The 16,281-nt window shown below is 51.2% G+C and overlaps 1 protein-coding gene across 8 annotated transcripts in view; it reads left to right on the top strand.

Annotated features, from left to right (window-relative positions):
* GREB1 (growth regulating estrogen receptor binding 1) overlaps positions 1–14,543 on the top strand; it is a 147,118-nt gene extending 132,575 nt beyond the window's left edge. For all 8 annotated transcript variants that reach the window (XM_045447702.1, XM_045447699.1, XM_045447701.1 and 5 more), the window contains 8 exons: positions 40–201; positions 3,804–4,008; positions 4,395–4,569; positions 6,758–6,976; positions 8,865–9,000; positions 10,804–11,004; positions 11,459–11,597; positions 12,758–14,543. In XM_045447702.1, the coding sequence (XP_045303658.1) occupies positions 40–201; positions 3,804–4,008; positions 4,395–4,569; positions 6,758–6,976; positions 8,865–9,000; positions 10,804–11,004; positions 11,459–11,597; positions 12,758–12,921 (1,401 nt within the window). In that variant the 3' untranslated portion in view covers positions 12,922–14,543. The remainder of the gene's footprint in view (positions 1–39; positions 202–3,803; positions 4,009–4,394; positions 4,570–6,757; positions 6,977–8,864; positions 9,001–10,803; positions 11,005–11,458; positions 11,598–12,757) is intronic.
* The last annotated feature ends 1,738 nt before the right edge of the window (positions 14,544–16,281 follow it).

Below are 16,281 nucleotides of genomic sequence, written 5' to 3'. Positions count from 1 at the left end.
CTCTGACGACAAGCTCTGTCCTTTCCCCTCACGCCTCAGCTCTATGAGTCCACCCTGCACGCCTTTGCCTTCTCTTACTCCATGCTAGGAGAGGAAATCCAGCTACATTTCATCATCCCCAAGTCCAAAGAGCACCACTTCGTCTTCAGCCAACCCGGAGGCCAGCTGGAGAGCATGCGGCTGCCCCTGGTCACAGACAAGGTACGGCTCTGGTGCGGGCGGGGCGGGGCGGGGGGCACACACAGAGTGGCTGCAGGTGACCGTTGAGCTGGAGGCTGTGGTTGCCTGATGAGTCAAGGGCAGGCGGGGACTGGTGTGTGACTGAACGTGGAGCGGGCTGGGGTTAGGGTCACTCCGTCAAGTCCCGGCCTTGCTCTACCGTTGTCTAGCTGTGTTGTTTTGACTTGTCACTGAATGTCGCCGAGCCTCGGTTCCCTCACCCTGTACGCTTCGGCAGCAGTCACTCTCGCAGCAGCTTCTTGCGAGCATCGTGGGAATAACCGATGTGAGGCACCTGCACAGTGCCTGCGAGGTGACAGGTGCTGAGGACGTGTTCGTCCCTTCCCCATTTTGTCTCGAATAAGCTGTTGTGGAACGTTTTAGGAATTTGTTTATTTATTCTGGCAGTGAGAATGAGCAGGGGAGGGGCAGAGAGAGAGAGGGAGACGCAGAATCCCAAGCAGGCTCTGTGCTGTCAGCACAGAGCCCGACGGGGGGCTCAAACCCAGCTGCAGGGACTGCTCTGTCACGGCCAGCCTTCTCTTCTGCCTTCTTCTGTTCTTTGGAAGCGAAGCCCAGATGGTGCATCATGTCATCCGTAAAAGATAAATTTTCTCTCTTGGACGAGCTCGTTCTTAATAACTCGCTGTCTCTGTGACCAGCATTCTTTTTTGTTCGTTTGTTTGTTTAACAAATATTTTATTATGAAATGTGAAACATTAACAAAAGTTAGGAGGTAGTTCAACAAACCTCCCCACAATTTATCATCCAAATTCAACGATTACCAACATTTGGCCACATTTAGTTCATCTGGGTTTTTTTCCCTTTGCTGAAGTATTTTATCTTTTTGTTAACATGAAATGTATTGTCAAGTTGGCTTCCATACAACACCCAGTGCACATCCCAACAGGTGCCCTCCTCAATGCCCATCACCCCCCCCCCCCCCACCATCAACCCTCAGTTTATTCTCAGTATTTCAGAGTCTTATGGTTTGGCTCCCTCCCTCTCTAACCATTTTTTTTTTCCTTCCCCTCCCCCATGGTCTTCTGTTAAGTTTCTCAGGATCCACGTAAGAGTGAAAACATATGGTATCTGTCTTTCTCTGTATGGCTTATTTCACTTAGCATAACACTCTCCAGTTCCATCCACCTTGCTACAAAAGGCCAGATTTCATTCTTTCTCATTGCCACATAGTACTCCATTGTGTATATAAACCACAATTTCTTTATCCATTCATCAGTTGATGGACATTTAGGCTCTTTCCATAATTTGGCTGTTGTTGAAAGTGCTGTTATAAACATTGGGGTATGAGTGCCCCTATGCATCAGCACTCCTGGATTCTTGGGTAAATTCCTAGCGGTGCTATTGCTGGGTCATAGGGTAGATCTATTTTTAATTTTTTGAGGAAACTCCACGCTGTTTTCCAGAGCGGCTGTAGCAGTTTGCATTCCCACCAACAGTGCAAGAGGGTTCCCATGTCTCCACATCCTCGCCAGCATCTATAGTCCCCTGATTTGTTCATTTTAGCCACTCTGACTGGCATGAGGTGATATCTCAGTGTGGTTTTGATTTATATTTCCCTGATGAGGAGCGACGTTGAGCATCTTTTCATGTGCCTGTTGGCCATCTGGATGTCTTCTTTAGAGAAGTGTCTATTCATGTCTTCTGCCCATTTCTCCACTGAATTATTTGTTTTTCAGGTGTGGAGTTTGGTGAGTTCTTTATAGATTTTGGATACTAGCCCTTTGTCCGATATGTCATTTGAAAATATCTTTTCCCATTCCGTCGGTTGCCTTTTAGTTTGGTTGATTGTTTCCTTTGCAGTGCAGAAGCTTTTTATCTTGATGAGGTCCCAATAGTTCATTTTTGCTTTTAATTCCCTTGCTTTTGGAGATGTGTCAAGTAAGCCAACATCCCTGATAAATATGGATGCAAAAATTCTCAACAAGATACTAGCAAATTGAATTCAACCGCATATAAAGAGAATTATTCACCATGATCAAGTGGGATTGATTCCTGGGCTGCAGGCCTGGTTCAACATTCGCAAATCAATCAATGTGATACATCACATTAATAAATGAAAAGATAAGAACCATATGATCCTATCAATCGATGCAGAAAAAGCATTTGACAAAATTCAGCATCCTTAATAAAAACCCTCGAGAAAGTCGGGATAGAAGGAACATACTTAAACATCGTAAAAGCCATTTATGAAAAGCCCACAGCTAATAGCATCCTCAATGGGGAAAAACTGAGAGCTTTCCCCCTGAGATCAGGAACACGACAGGGATGTCCACTCTCACCGCTGTTGTTTCACATAGTGTTGGAAGTGCTAGCATCAGCAGTCAGACAACGAAAGGAAATCAAAGGCATCCAGATTGGCAAAGATGAAGTCAAGCTTTCCCTTTTTGCAGAGGACATGATATTATACATGGAAAATCCGATAGACTCCACCAGAAGTCCGTGACCAGCATTCTTAGAGGCCCTCCTCATAGGGATGCTTGGTTTCACAGATCCAGCCTGACCGTCTCAGAGTCCGCTTGCTGCCTGCCCCCAGCCCCGGCCAATGTGACCCTTGTGTGGGATGCTGCTTTTCGGTCTCCAGAGGGCCAATACCTTAGGGTGGAATAATCCTTCAGACCTGGCAGTCTTTTACCAAGCACTGAAAACATTTGTAAAGAACAATGGGGGCCTTTATTACAGGGCGTCTCCTACCCTGTGGGCTGGGGCGGGCTGTTGCGCTGGCGGAGGGTTTCTCTGTTCCCCCCCTCGCTTTTCCAGCCAGTTCCAGCCAGTTCCAGCCAGAACTGGGTACGGGCACCAGGTGCAGCACAGCTTTTTTTGTGGCAGGTGCTCTGAGGAACTCAGAAGGAGTGGAAGGCCTAGCTCAACCAGAAGAACTTTTTTGTTGAGGGCAGAGTGGAGGAAAACCCAGTTCTTGATATTAAAGATTCACAACCGGAGTGTATTAGGAGCTAGGCTGCAGGGATGAGGGATTGAGGGATTTAAATCGTCCAGACTAGTATATACTCCGCACATATTCAGTGCCAACACGGGAGGGGGATCCGTTTGGGTCACTGACACATGCCAGTTAGTTTCGGTTGTGTAACTGACCGTTCCCAAGCAAGCCCTCACTCTGCTTGCGATTCTTCGGGCTGGCAGCTTGGGCTAGGTCCCGCTGTGTGGTTACCCTGGCTTGTTGCGATCACTCGTGTCTGTGGTTAGCTGCCAGGTCAGCTGGGGGCTGGCCGGGTGAGGGTCGCCTCAGTGGGACGCCCATCCCTGCCCGCTGCGGTCTCTCCTGCCCCAGCAGACCAGCTCCGGCTCCCCCCGGGGAGGGGTCTGAGAGAGAGAGGGCGGAATGTGTCCGTCCTCAGGGGGCCAGGCTCGGAACGGGCGCAAACCATCGTGTTCCCGTCGTCTTCTCGGGAAAAGCAAGTCCCAAGGCTAAGCTGCATTCAGTGAGTGTGGAAACTGGCTGCGTTCTCTTATCGGAAGCTTCCGCGAAGCCCCGTTTCAAAGGGAGGGGAGTGATCGTGACCGTATTCACAAACACTTCCCCTCATCATTCCTCTGCTTTCCAGAGCCACGAGTATATAAAAAGTCCGACGTTCACCCCGACAACCGGCCGTCACGAACACGGACTCTTTAACCTGTACCATGCCATGGATGGTGCCAGCCATCTGCACGTGCTGGTTGTCAAGGAGTATGAAATGGCCATTTATAAGAAATACTGGCCCAACCACATCATGCTGGTGCTCCCAAGTATCTTCAACAGCGCTGGAGTTGGTAGGCATTTTTTAACATGCCCTGCTTGGTAAAATTCCTGCGAACGGAGACTTTTGGGAGACGGTCCTAGAGATGAATGGGTTAAACATTCTTCATCAGGCTCCTTTCATCTTGAAAGCTATAGTCTTCTTCCGTCTTTGGCCACTGCTTTGATTCACATTCTCCACGGTCAGAGACAAGGATAAGCAGACAAATGTGTGTGCAGGTTGGTGATGGAGATTAGGTCCGTCGGGAGCTGGCTGGTCACAGGCTGGGGCCTCGGTGAGCCGTTCTAACTCCAGATGGGGCCTTGGTCCTGGGTAGGGCAGACCTGAGGGTGGGCCTGTCCTGGGTAGATGTCCGTGGAGGACCGACCCAAGAGTGGGCCTGGGGTTTGCCTATTTCAGGCGCCGCCCACTTCCTGATCAAGGAGCTGTCTTACCACAATCTGGAGCTGGAGAGGAACCGGCAGGAGGAGCTGGGGATCAAGCCACAGGACATCTGGCCTTTCATCGTGATCTCGGACGACTCCTGCGTGATGTGGAACGTGGTGGATGTAGACTGTGGCGGAGAAAGAAGCAGGTGAGATGCCCCCCCTCCCCCGACCCTGCAAGGAACATGAACCTGTTCCTTTTTTTTTTTTTTTTTTTAATGTTTATTTATTTATTTTTTGGAGAGAGCGTGAGCAAGGGAGGGACAGAGAGAGTAGGGGGACAGAGGATCCAAATGGGCTCTGCGCTGACCAGCAGAAAGCTGGACGCGGGGCTTGAACTCACGAACTGTGAGATCGTGACCTGAGCTGAAGTCGGACATCAACCGACTGAGCCAGCCAGGTGCCCCAAAGCTGTTCCTTTTCAATTTTTTTTTTTTTTCAACGTTTATTTATTTTTGGGACAGAGAGAGACAGAGCATGAACGGGGGAGGGGCAGAGAGAGAGGGAGACACAGAATCGGAAACAGGCTCCAGGCTCCGAGCCATCAGCCCAGAGCCTGACGCGGGGCTCGAACCCACGGACCGCAAGATCGTGACCTGGCTGAAGTCGGACGCTTAACCGACTGCGCCACCCAGGCGCCCCAAGCTGTTCCTTTTCAATGGGGGCTTCTTAGCTACCTCCTGAGGACCACAGAGGACACCGCATCTTAGAATAGAAGGCATAGTATGTGGTCCACATGGCCTTGTATGTCGTAGGCTCTTATTCCAAGCCCAGCGTAGTTTTGAGGTTTCAATTTTTTTTAAGTTTCTTATTTTTCATTTATTTTGAGGGGGGAAGGGGCAGAGAAAGAGAATCTCAAGCAGGCTCCACACTGTCAGCGCAGAGCCCGATTTGGGGGCTCAGACTCACAAACCACAAGATCAGGTCCTGAGTCGAAATCAGGAGTCACACGCTTAACTGACTGAGCCACCCAGGCGGCCCCTTGTGTTTTTAACTTTTTAAAACTTTTCTTGGATGTATAATACGTACAGAAAATCACACAGTATATATTCAGTATAAAATACCTACAGAAAGTAGGACACACATCCAGAAATTTTCACACACTGATCACCCATTTAACCAACTCCCGTTGGAAGAAATGGAACATCACCAGTGGCCCAGAAATTCCCTCCTGGGGCCTTCCACACCCTCCCCCTGCCGCCAGCCTAATTCCTAACAGCCAGCTGCATTTTTATTTGCTGTGTGACATTAGTGTAACAACTAAACTCTGAAGGGTGTGCCTGGAGGTGGGCACCAGAGGGCACAATGTGGGGAAGGCTCAGTAGATAGACTCGGAACATCGTTGGTAAAATACTTCCTTTTGTGATTTTTGCCACATGGATGTTTCAACTTAGGGCTGCCTGATGACTTCTGATTATTTTTGGCTTTTTTTTTTTTTTTTTAAAGAAACGTGAGGTCATTTCACCTCTTTAATGTTAGTGGTACCCTCCTGTGACAATTACCACTAGTCCCTGTTCTTCTAGAGAGAAAATGTGTTCCGGATGATAGAGCTGCCCGTAGTTTATGGGAGCAGTTCTGCTTTGCTGGCAATATTCTCCCTGATGCTCTTCCAAAGGCAAGCGCTCAGCCGGGGGCTGAGACTGGGAGAGAATGGAGCCTTCATTCTGCATTCCCGAATTCTATTCTGAAGCAGCAGTTAACGCCCTGGCATGTCAGGGCTGGCCAGGGCCCTAGAGAGTTTATTTAAGCCCCTTGGCTGGGGAAAAGCAAGCTGGGGTCCAGAAGAGTTGAGCTGCGTGCTGGGGCCCAGCTCCTAGCCCTGGAGCCCCTCCCGCCAGCCCCCTCCCTGGTCATCAGGTGTCCCTGTCGTCGCCACGGTCCTCAGACAGTGACAGTCAGGGTGGGGGGTATCTACACACTACCTCCTTCCTTCCCATTCCCTTACTGGAATTCACAGCAGAAAGTCTCGCTCTCCCCACCATTTTGCCCTCAGGTCTGCAAACGGGAAATGCAGTGTTTTAGCCTGATGGGGAGGAGGTAGGCTTTGGAGACGGCGCCGTTTGAGTCCGAGCTCTGTTGAGTGACACCGGGCAAGTTCTTCAGAGCCCCTTTTTTCCTCATTTGTAGAACGGGGATGATAGGTCTAGGTCATGAGGTTGCCGTGAGGATACATGATAGTAGATGTGACCCGCTTAGCCTGGCGCCCGGCGCTCAGGGTGGCAGCGATGGGCTCCACCTGCTCCAGCCCTACCCAGCTCCTAAGCAGCGTCCGGTCCTGGGGGCCCTGCTGCTGTTTGCCCCTCAGCCTGGGGACGTCCGTCTCCCTCTTTTGAGCAGGGAGTTTTCCTGGGCAGAAAGAAACGTGTCTTTGAAGCACATCATGCAGCACATCGAGGCGTCCCCCAACATCACCCACTATGCCCTGATTGGCATGCGGAAGTGGTCCAGCAAGACCGGGAGCGCCGAGGTGCGGGAGCCCTTCTCCCGCTGCCACGTGCACGACTTCATCATTCTGAACGTGGACCTGACCCAGAACGTGCAGTACAACCAGAACCGGTGAGTCCCCACCCTCTGTGGCCGTCGGCACCGCCCCCGGCCCAGAGCCTGCCCTGAAGGGCCACCTTAGGCCTGGGGGACGGCCGCCTCCCCGCTGCGGGGCCAGTGGAACCGGAGGCTTCCTTCCCGGGGCATTGCTCTGGCCCTGCTTTCAGCCCTCAGGTTTTGGGGTGGTTTTTTTTAATGTTTATTTTTTTATTTTGAGAGAGAGAGAGCGTGTGTGTGTGTGTGTGTGTGTGTGTGCGCGCGCGCGCGCGCACGCACAAGTGGGAGGGGCGGGGGGGGGTGGAGCGGGAGAGAGAATCCCAAGCAGGCTGATAGTGCTGATAGTGAAGAGGGTTGATCCCACAGACTTCGAGACCCATGACCCAAGCTGAAATCAGCCCTCAGTTTTTTTTTTTTTTTAATTTTTTTGTTGTATAGGGGTGCCTGGGTGGCTCAGTTGGTTGAGTGTCCCGTCTCTTGATTTTGCCTCGGGTCATGATCTCAGGGTTTGTGAGTTTGAGCCCCACATCTCTCCCTGCCCCTTACGCACGTACACTCATGCTATGCTCTCTCTCAAGATAAATAAACTTTTATTTATCTATTTATTTTAAAAAATTGTCTTAATGCTTATTTTTGAGAGAGAGCGAGCATGTGCACATGAGCATGAGTGGGGGAGGGGTACAGGGAGAGGGAGACACAGAATCCAAAGCAGGCTCCAGGCTCTGAGCTGTTAGCACAGAGCCCAATGCGGGGCTCGAACTCACAAATAGCGAGATCATGACCCGAGCTGGAGTCGGACGTTTAACCAACTGAGCCACCCAAGCGCCCCAAGATAAATAAACTTAAAAAAAAATTTTTTTTTAATTGTATAATTCTGTAGACTGTAGATCTGCATGAGATCATTCAACTTCCTTCATCGGTTCACATGATCCTTTATATAGTGACTTACGTCGTACTGTGTCATTTCTCTTACTTCTTTGCTTCCTTCTCGGAATACGTCAGTTTTTAGGAGCATTAACACGGAAGAAAACTAGGAAGTAATTTCCATATGACTCTCTCTCTGGGCCTGGCCATGGAAGTGCTCACATCTCAAGAATAACCAGATTGCCAGCCCTTATCAGGCATCCCTATAGGCCAGGCAGGCGGCCACACCCAAGATGTCCCTCTTAGGAGCCCTGGGGCCACACCCATGATGACCATCGGAGGAGCCGTGGGAGGGTCGCTTTTGGAGCGAGGCTGCCCTGCTAAGTTCTGGGTTTTTTCTTTCACAGCTTTGCAGTTTAGGCTGATGACTTAGCATCTCTGAGCTTTGTTTTTCTCAGCTGTAAGATGTGGCTAGTATTTTTACTCTAGGGAGTTTGTTGTTTTCTTTCTTTCTTTTTTTTTTTTTAATGTTTCTTTTTGAGAGACAAGACAGGGGCAGAGAGAGAGGGAGACACAGAATCCCAAGCAGGCTTCAGGCTCCGAGCCGTCAGCACAGGGCCTGATGTGGAGCTCGAATTCATGAACCATGAGATCATGACTTGAGCCAGAGTCGTCGGGCGCTTAACCGACTGAGCCACCCAGGCACCTCCCTTTTGTTCTTTGTTTGTTGTTTTGTTTTTTGTTTATAACGCATAGATGAAACGGCGTTTGTGAAGCCGCTCACACGGTGCCTGTAGCGTGTGATCAGCCAGTGGTAGTCCTTCTGTAGTTTAAGCCCGGCCTGGTGCAGACACATCGCAGCCACGCCTGGTCTCCTTATTTGTTTTGTCTTCTTTATATGCCGCTATTGAGCGAGGTCTTCAAGGTTGGGACGAGCCCCCCAGCGCGGGGGGTGCACACTCCACGTGGCTGCCGGGGGCGTGCCCGGGGCCGTGGGCCGCGTCCAGTGCTATCTGCTCCCTCCTCCGCTTCTGAGCAGGTTCACGTGTGACGACGTGGACTTCAACCTGCGGGCGCATAGCGCCGGCCTCCTGCTCTGCCGGTTCAACCGCTTTAGCGTGATGAAGAAGCAGATTGCCGTGGGTGGGCACAGGTCCTGCCACATCACGTCCAAGGTGAGTGCGCCCACTGAGTCTGCTGCCCGGGCTGCGGTGGTGTGGGAGCTGGCAGGGAGGCCAGGCCGTGGGGCGGCCTTGACGGCTGGTGGCCTTCGTAAAGGTTTTGAATCGGGAGCCTGGGGAAGGGAGGCCCGCCATCGGGTTTCTCTCCCGATCGCTGGTTCTAAACAGTATCCCCGGTACGCGTCCCGCCAGTGTGGCCGCCACCAGCCTTCCCGTGAGCGCTCGCCTGCCTGCACGTCCAGCACCGGGCTCTGTGTTCACTGCCCTGGCTTCTCTGCTGGACCCAGCTCCTGGGGGGTGGGGCGCCATGCTCCTCTCTGGGCCCCTGGACAGCGCCTGGCCAGATAACCAAATGGCACCAACAGGCTGGTCTGGTAGCCGTGTTGTCTGTGCGCGAGCCAGCCTCTTGGTGGGGAGAGACGTGGTCTGATTAGGTCGGTGCTGGCTGCAGAATTTCAGGGTGGAAAGTCCTAGCACACCCTCCGAGATCTGGTGTTCCAGGAGGACATATGGGGCTGGCATATCTCTGCCTGAAGGTTCTCTCCGACCCATGGACGGGAGCCCCATTCTCTGCTTTGTACCTCCATCTACCTTGACTTTTGCCCTGGCGGTGGACACATCGGCCTGTCCCGGTGACTCTCTCAGCCTCTGTCCTGCCTCATCTCCCCTCACTCCTTGTGTGGTTGGTTGCTTATCCTGAGCTGGGCCGGGTCTGAATTCAGACGCCAGTCCCAAACCCCCACCCACCTGCCCCTTCCTATCAGCAGGATGTGAAGCCTTCTCTGAAAGGGAAAGCCCATCCTCATTTCTCTTAAAAAGTAGCAAGACATTTAAAGAAAAGGTCTGTACTTCCAGAACTCGGGAGTCGTTGAATTAAGTCCTACCCTCCCCCGCTGCTGAGATTTCTTATTGAAATTGTGTTAGATTTCTAGTTTAATTTTTACAATTCTGATTTTTACCACATTGTCTATCAAAGATACCGTTGTACTTTTAAAACTGAGTTTTCTTTATGTCTCTCAGTCTAATCCTCTGGCTCTAGATATTTTATGTGTATTCCTATTTTGAGCATCTTCTTTTCTGCTAGGTTTAGGTTATGTGTAAGAGAGCTGGAACATTCGATAATCTTTCATCTGAATGAAATAACTTACTTTCATTTACTCATTGAGTATTTACTGAGCACGCAGGCCCTTCACTCGGTGTAGCCCTGCAGCTGAGGCGGATGTTAAACATGTAGTGTCCTTGTGACCAGCACCACGAGGGTGACGTGTGTCACAGGGAGACCTAACCTTGCGAAGGGTGGGGGAGGGAGTCTGCGTGAGTGTCCCTGAGACAGTGACCTTAAAGCAGAGACTCGGGGGTAATACACAGCTGTTCAAAGAAGGATCTGGGTGAAGGAGCTGAGCAGGTGAAAGCCGGGAGGTCAGCGTGGAAGAAGCATAAAGGGCAGAAGGCATGGCTGATCCTTCCCAGAGGTTTGCCGCTCCGGATTTGGGGGAGAGTTCGCCAGGTCCAGTGGTCCTGTTGATTATTCTAGACCAGGCGGCAAGTCTTCTGCATGGAGTGGTCGATGCCTACAATTCTTACCGGTCCCACTCGTCAGTTTCACACGTCCTACCGTGGTAAAGCGTAGTTTTCCTTGGCAGAGAATTTCTGGGTTGAGGTATGTGTTTGCAGCTGGGCAGCTCTACCCTGTGACACAGTCTTCCGTGACAGGGCCACTCACCCCAGGAGAGGCCTGGGGAGGGACCTCTGTGCTCAGGGTGGCTGGGAGTGGCTGACCCTGCCTTCCCCGGGCAGGTATCCGACAACCCCGTGGCCATCGTGCCGGCCCAGTACATCTGCGCCCCGGACAGCAAGCACACGTTCCTCGCGGCGCCCGCGCAGCTCCTGCTGGAGAAGTTCCTCCAGCACCACAGTCACCGATTCTTCCCGCTGTCCCTGCGGAACCGCGGCCACCCTGTGCTCTCGGTCGACTGCTACCTTAACCTGGGATCTCAGGTGACTTTCAGAGGGGGCCCTGCCGAGTCCACGAATCCGAGAAATTCCTAAAACGGAGGCGCCAGAACCCAGGACTCGGGATGATAGCTACTCAGCTCCTTTGCCTCAGGCGTTTACCCCGCCTTATAGCTGATAGGGTAAAAGCCTGAGAGAGTTTAAGTGGTTTGCCCCCCACCGTAATAAGTTAGGAATGAAAGCCGACGCGGATGCCAAAATTGACGGGTGGCAACTCATCCGTCGAAATGATGGATGGGCAAATGTGGATACATTTCTTGGACTTGAGTTTTAGGATCTGGATTTGGACATAACACTAAGTCTTGTCTCTGCCCCGACCCCCACCAGCCTTGGGCATTGGCCAAGCAGTTAGTATTTGTTAGACGCAAGGCCCTAGCATGGTGTTGTTGGGTATTTCTCGTGAAAGCTGATGTTCTCTCTTGGATTCCTTCTTTTTCAGATTTCTGTGTGTTACGTGAGCTCCAGGCCCCACTCCCTGAACATCAGCTGCTCTGACTTCATGTTTAGCGGACTCCTGCTTTACCTCTGTGATTCTTTTGTGGGAGCTAGCTTTTTGAAAAAGTTTCATTTCCTGAAAGGTAACTTCCCATCCTTTTACCCTGGACCTCGATTTGAATGCCTTTTGGCACCTGGCGCTTCCGAGGAGGTGACTTGTGGTCTTAGTCCCCCTTTGCCAGTGGGTAGACTGAGGCTCAGAGACGGAATATGACTGCCCTGATTATCCAGGAAGGTACAAGAAGGCTGGGATGCGATCCCAGCGTGGCCCTCTTCCCCTTGTGCCTGTCGGGATAGAGACAAGACACGTCCCCTTTCTTTCAGGTAGATATTTTGGACTTGTGGTCCCCGTCAGCCCAGATTCTTAACATCAGCACCCAGGTCCCTTCATTCGTGCCTTCCTCCTGGTACCTGGGGTTTCCTCCTCATCTTGGGGAGCACTGCATGCTCTTTGACCTTTACTGGGATCTTTCTGCTCCCATAGTTGTTGTCACGCTAGAGCGGCTGAGAGCGACAGACGTTTCATTCTCTAGGACTTAACAGTGTTATTTCCAGCCAGCTGGGAATCCTGACCGATCTTCCCTTGCCTTGGGTGTCTGCCCTCTGACCTTGTCGAGCGGGTGTTTACTGAGCACCAGCGCTATATGTGGCCTTGGGAAGTAGTAAGAGGTTTCTCCCACGATCTGCCCCGGGGAAACATTTCGTGTACTAGGAGGACAGGACGTGTGGGTAGGAAGGGCGGCAGGTAGACCGACCTACAGGATGAATGAGCCGACCAGAGGGATTATCGAGGATGCTGGGAGTGGAGAGGAGGGAGAATTCCCGAGGCTGGGGGGTGGGGGTGGGGGTGTGCTGCATCTGGCCAGTATGCAGGGGGCTCGCATGGGAGAGGAAGGGGTGGGGTCAGCCTGGGAGAGGTGGGCTAGCGCAGGGCTGGAACCGGAGCGCTTGGTTGGTGATCTGACCAGCCGACGAGGCGTCTCTCTGCTTCCGGTTCTCCACCCCCTCCACCGCTTTGTGCACATTTCTTCCGCCTCCGCGTGGTGTCACCGGCCAGACCTGCCAAATAACCATCTCGCTGTGTGTCTCGCTGAGAGTACGAAGCTTTCCAGAAGCAGCAGGAGGTGCCGCCTGGATGTCTGGTCCCTCCTTCCCAAACGACATCGTGTCTCCTTGTTGCCGGTAGAATCCAGGCCGTAGCTCTCATTCGTTTTCTTCACCGCCTCTGCCGTTGCCCACGCAGGTGCCACCCTGTGCGTGATCTGCCAGGACCGGAACTCCCTGCGCCAGACGGTGGTCCGCCTCGAGCTGGAAGACGAGTGGCAGTTCCGGCTGCGTGACGAATTCCAGACGGCCAACGCCAAGGAAGACCGGCCGCTCTTTTTTCTGACCGGGCGGCACATCTGAGGGAGACACCGGCAGATTTTCTGCAGGAGGGGAGCCTTCAGCACCCCATGCTCTTGAGGCTAAAGGGACTCTGAGACCCACGAGGTGCTCGAACTGGAGCGGCCCCGGGACCGTTGTGCGGCCCCCTCGTGCTACGTGCCAGGAGCCCAGGCCTGGGCGTTTGTGGTCTTAGAGCGATGAGGATGAGTGGGTGGTAAGCAGGGACGCAAAGCCATGTCTCCTGGGTTCTGGGCCACACGGCCCTGGGCTCTATCGAAGTCCACTTGATGAAGAACAAACTTTTGCCTGCCGTCCTGTCATCTGTGTGCTTCCATGGACAAATGCGACTTTTCTGAGTTCTAAAGGATCACTCTTGGGTTTTCTTGTAGAGGTGTCAGTAACTTCCTGTTGTGCGATGGACAGGATTCCGACTACGGGGCTTTCCCTATCACCTACTACAAAGCAATATTCCAGAAGAACATCTTTTAACTTTAAAGGCTGGAGAGAAGGAAAAAACAAGGACATTTAATAAGAATTACGTAACGGCTGACAAGTTTGCTCTTTCAGAAGCCAGGCCAAAGGCATCCACTCTGAAAAAGTAAAGCAGATGATTTTACTTCGCAGCAAGTATGATTCTGTTAAAATAAAATAGTACAGGGTCAGTACCCTACCTCTTAGAAAGGGCAAAGCTGAAAAGAAACTTTCTTTAAAACCAGAAGTGTTTCAGGAAGGAAATTAGAGTTGGAGAGGTTGACCTGAAGAGACCGACTTTGCCTTACAAAGAGGACCAAATTGCTTGCTTTGAAACAACGAAACCACCAGAGGGACATAAAATAGTTGGTAAGAATGAAACTTTTGACTATAATTTATTGAAGCTCAGTTTTTGGTTCTTTAAATAGCTTGTTTTCTCTTACGAGTGCTTGGCCCCGATCAGAATGGACGACAGGAATGCGGGAACGTTCCGTGACGCTCACCATCCCGTCTGCCTGTGTGTTTGAGTGCCACCCATGGGCCAGGCATCGGACTGGGTGCTTTCACAGCTATGATCTTGCTTAGTCCTTCCAACAGCCTGGGTGGGTGCAATGATCCTCCACCTGGAAGACGAGAAGGTTCCGGTGCAGGGAGCGCACCTCACCGAGACCACTGTGCAAGGAGAGAAGCAGAAGGATGGACAAGTAGACTCCTGGATTCCGGACCAGCGTCTGTCTTGCCCCGGGCCACGGTGCTTTTGGAGTGGCCCCTATCCGAAGGGAGGGTTTGAAGATACTCAGAAATGCACCACCAGCATGCATTCATACACAGCCATCTTAGACACTTCTGAGCACTCTGGTGGATAACAGTCCAAGAAGAAATTATTTTAGAAGATGATGCCTAAGAGTTTAATCTCCCCGCCCCCCACCCCCGCCCAAAGAAAAACCAGCCGATGAGTATAAAAGATTAGTTCAGTGTTTATAAAACGATCCCTTCGTATATGCCATTATTCCTATCTCGGAATAAAAACTTTCCTTCTTCAGTTGTATTTGTCTTTTGTAAATAGTAGCTTGTGTGCCGTGCTTCCCATTTTGTTAGTTAATTTAAACTTGGAAGACACCAAACTAATATTCTTGTTTGTTCCAGTCTTATAAATAAAACCTGTGATGCACTCCTGGTTTCTTTGGTGGGAATTCATTCGGTTGGTTTTGTTTTTGTTTTTGTTTCTTTGGGAGGGAGTAGTGTGACCGGTGATCTCCAAGGGCTCCCTGCTTACAACCTCATGACATGACAGAAAAGACAGTTTTGGAAAGGAAATTATAAATCCATAAAAGTAAGTGTGTGTTAACACATGGAGGAATCCCTGAAAGAGAAAATTAGGTGTAGAGAAGAACGGAAATGAAGGATAGCACAGCTGAGACCATACAGAGAAACATGCTACGTCGGAAGACGGAGTCGGGGGTGCTCTGTGCGTCACGGTGGCTAAGGACGTGGAAGGGGCCTGGGGCATTTGTCACAGTGATACGGTTTGGTGCAGCTGGGCCCTTCGATTCCTTCCAGCTCTTCTGCAACACTCACAGACGCCACTGACCTGGGCTAGGCAGGCAGCCACTGCTAAGCTTACTGCAGAGTGTGGAGGGAGCCTCAAGGAGGGGGCACGGGAGGGGGTCCAGACTTTTGTGAAGACAAGCTATTGGCACCCCCTCTCTGTGGCATTGTCCTGTCTCTCCCCTCACAGTCATATGGGTCAGTTTATAGTAGACGAAATAAGCAAACAGGAACCCCCCCCCCCCCCGCCCACCAAGTATGGAAATGAACAAACAACTAAGATTCTTAAAATAGCAAACGTTATACAGTGAAAGGTGATAATGTCAGTAAAGAGGTTAATTATAAAACAAGCATAATCCAAATCAGAAAAAAGTAAGGTGATACGGTATCCAGAACAAAAAAGGATGGATTACAGATCTTGGAAGTGAAAACAGAGACCTCAGTAGACGGGTGAATAGCCAGACGAGCTCAAGAGGGAACCCGCCAGGAGGTGCACCTGGAGAGGTCTGACGGCAAACAGGAATGAACGTTGGCGGTCTGGGCTAACACTTGACTGTTCCCTTTGCTCACTGCACATCTGGCCCTCCTGGCTCATCTTGGCCACTGCCAGCCGAGTACCCACCTCAGGCCGGTTGCTTCCTGTGCCTGGACCGCTTCTCCCCTTCACGTCGCTCGGATCCCTCAAAGGTCACCTCCTCAATGAGGTCCTCCCCAGTAGAATGCGTTTTGTTTAGTGTTTTCTTTGTCCTTTCCCGTGAAAGTAGGAACTTCGTAAGACACATTCACTCCTGTGTTCCTGGAGACTGGAATATGCCCAGCAAATGGTAGTGTTCGTGAAACGCCCCTTGACCGACTCCATTCTGTTTTAGATGCTTCCAACATGGGAGCTGGGGGTGGGAGTGGCCGGTGATGGAGAAACTGAGAAAATAAAGGAGTGAAATTGACCTAAAATTCCTGGTTTAATGGGGCAGGGGTGGTTACCATGTTACCAGAAAAGGAATATTTAAATATACGTTTAAAAAACAGTAATCCCTGGAAGAATTGAAACAGGATGTACAAGATCTAAACATTAGAGGGAAAAGGAGTATCAACAAAACCAGTGTATGTGGTATAAGGGAAGAACAGGCTGGGGAGGGAAGAAACAAAAAGCTTGGTAAATAAAGTAGATGGCAGAAAGACATTCAAACATATTCCTGATCAGGGACACCTGGGGGCTCAGTCGGTTAAGCCTTCAGCTTTGGCTTAGGTCATGATCTCACAGTTGATGGGTTCGAGCCCCGCGTCGGGCTCTGTGCTGACAGCTCAGAGCCTGGAGCCTGCTTTAGATTCTGTGTCTCCCCCTCTCTCTGCCCCTCCCCTGCT

The sequence above is a fragment of the Leopardus geoffroyi genome, chromosome A3, assembly GCF_018350155.1.
Source record: "Leopardus geoffroyi isolate Oge1 chromosome A3, O.geoffroyi_Oge1_pat1.0, whole genome shotgun sequence".
Taxonomy (NCBI): domain Eukaryota; kingdom Metazoa; phylum Chordata; class Mammalia; order Carnivora; family Felidae; genus Leopardus; species Leopardus geoffroyi.
This window is presented reverse-complemented; position numbering and strand designations above follow the sequence as displayed.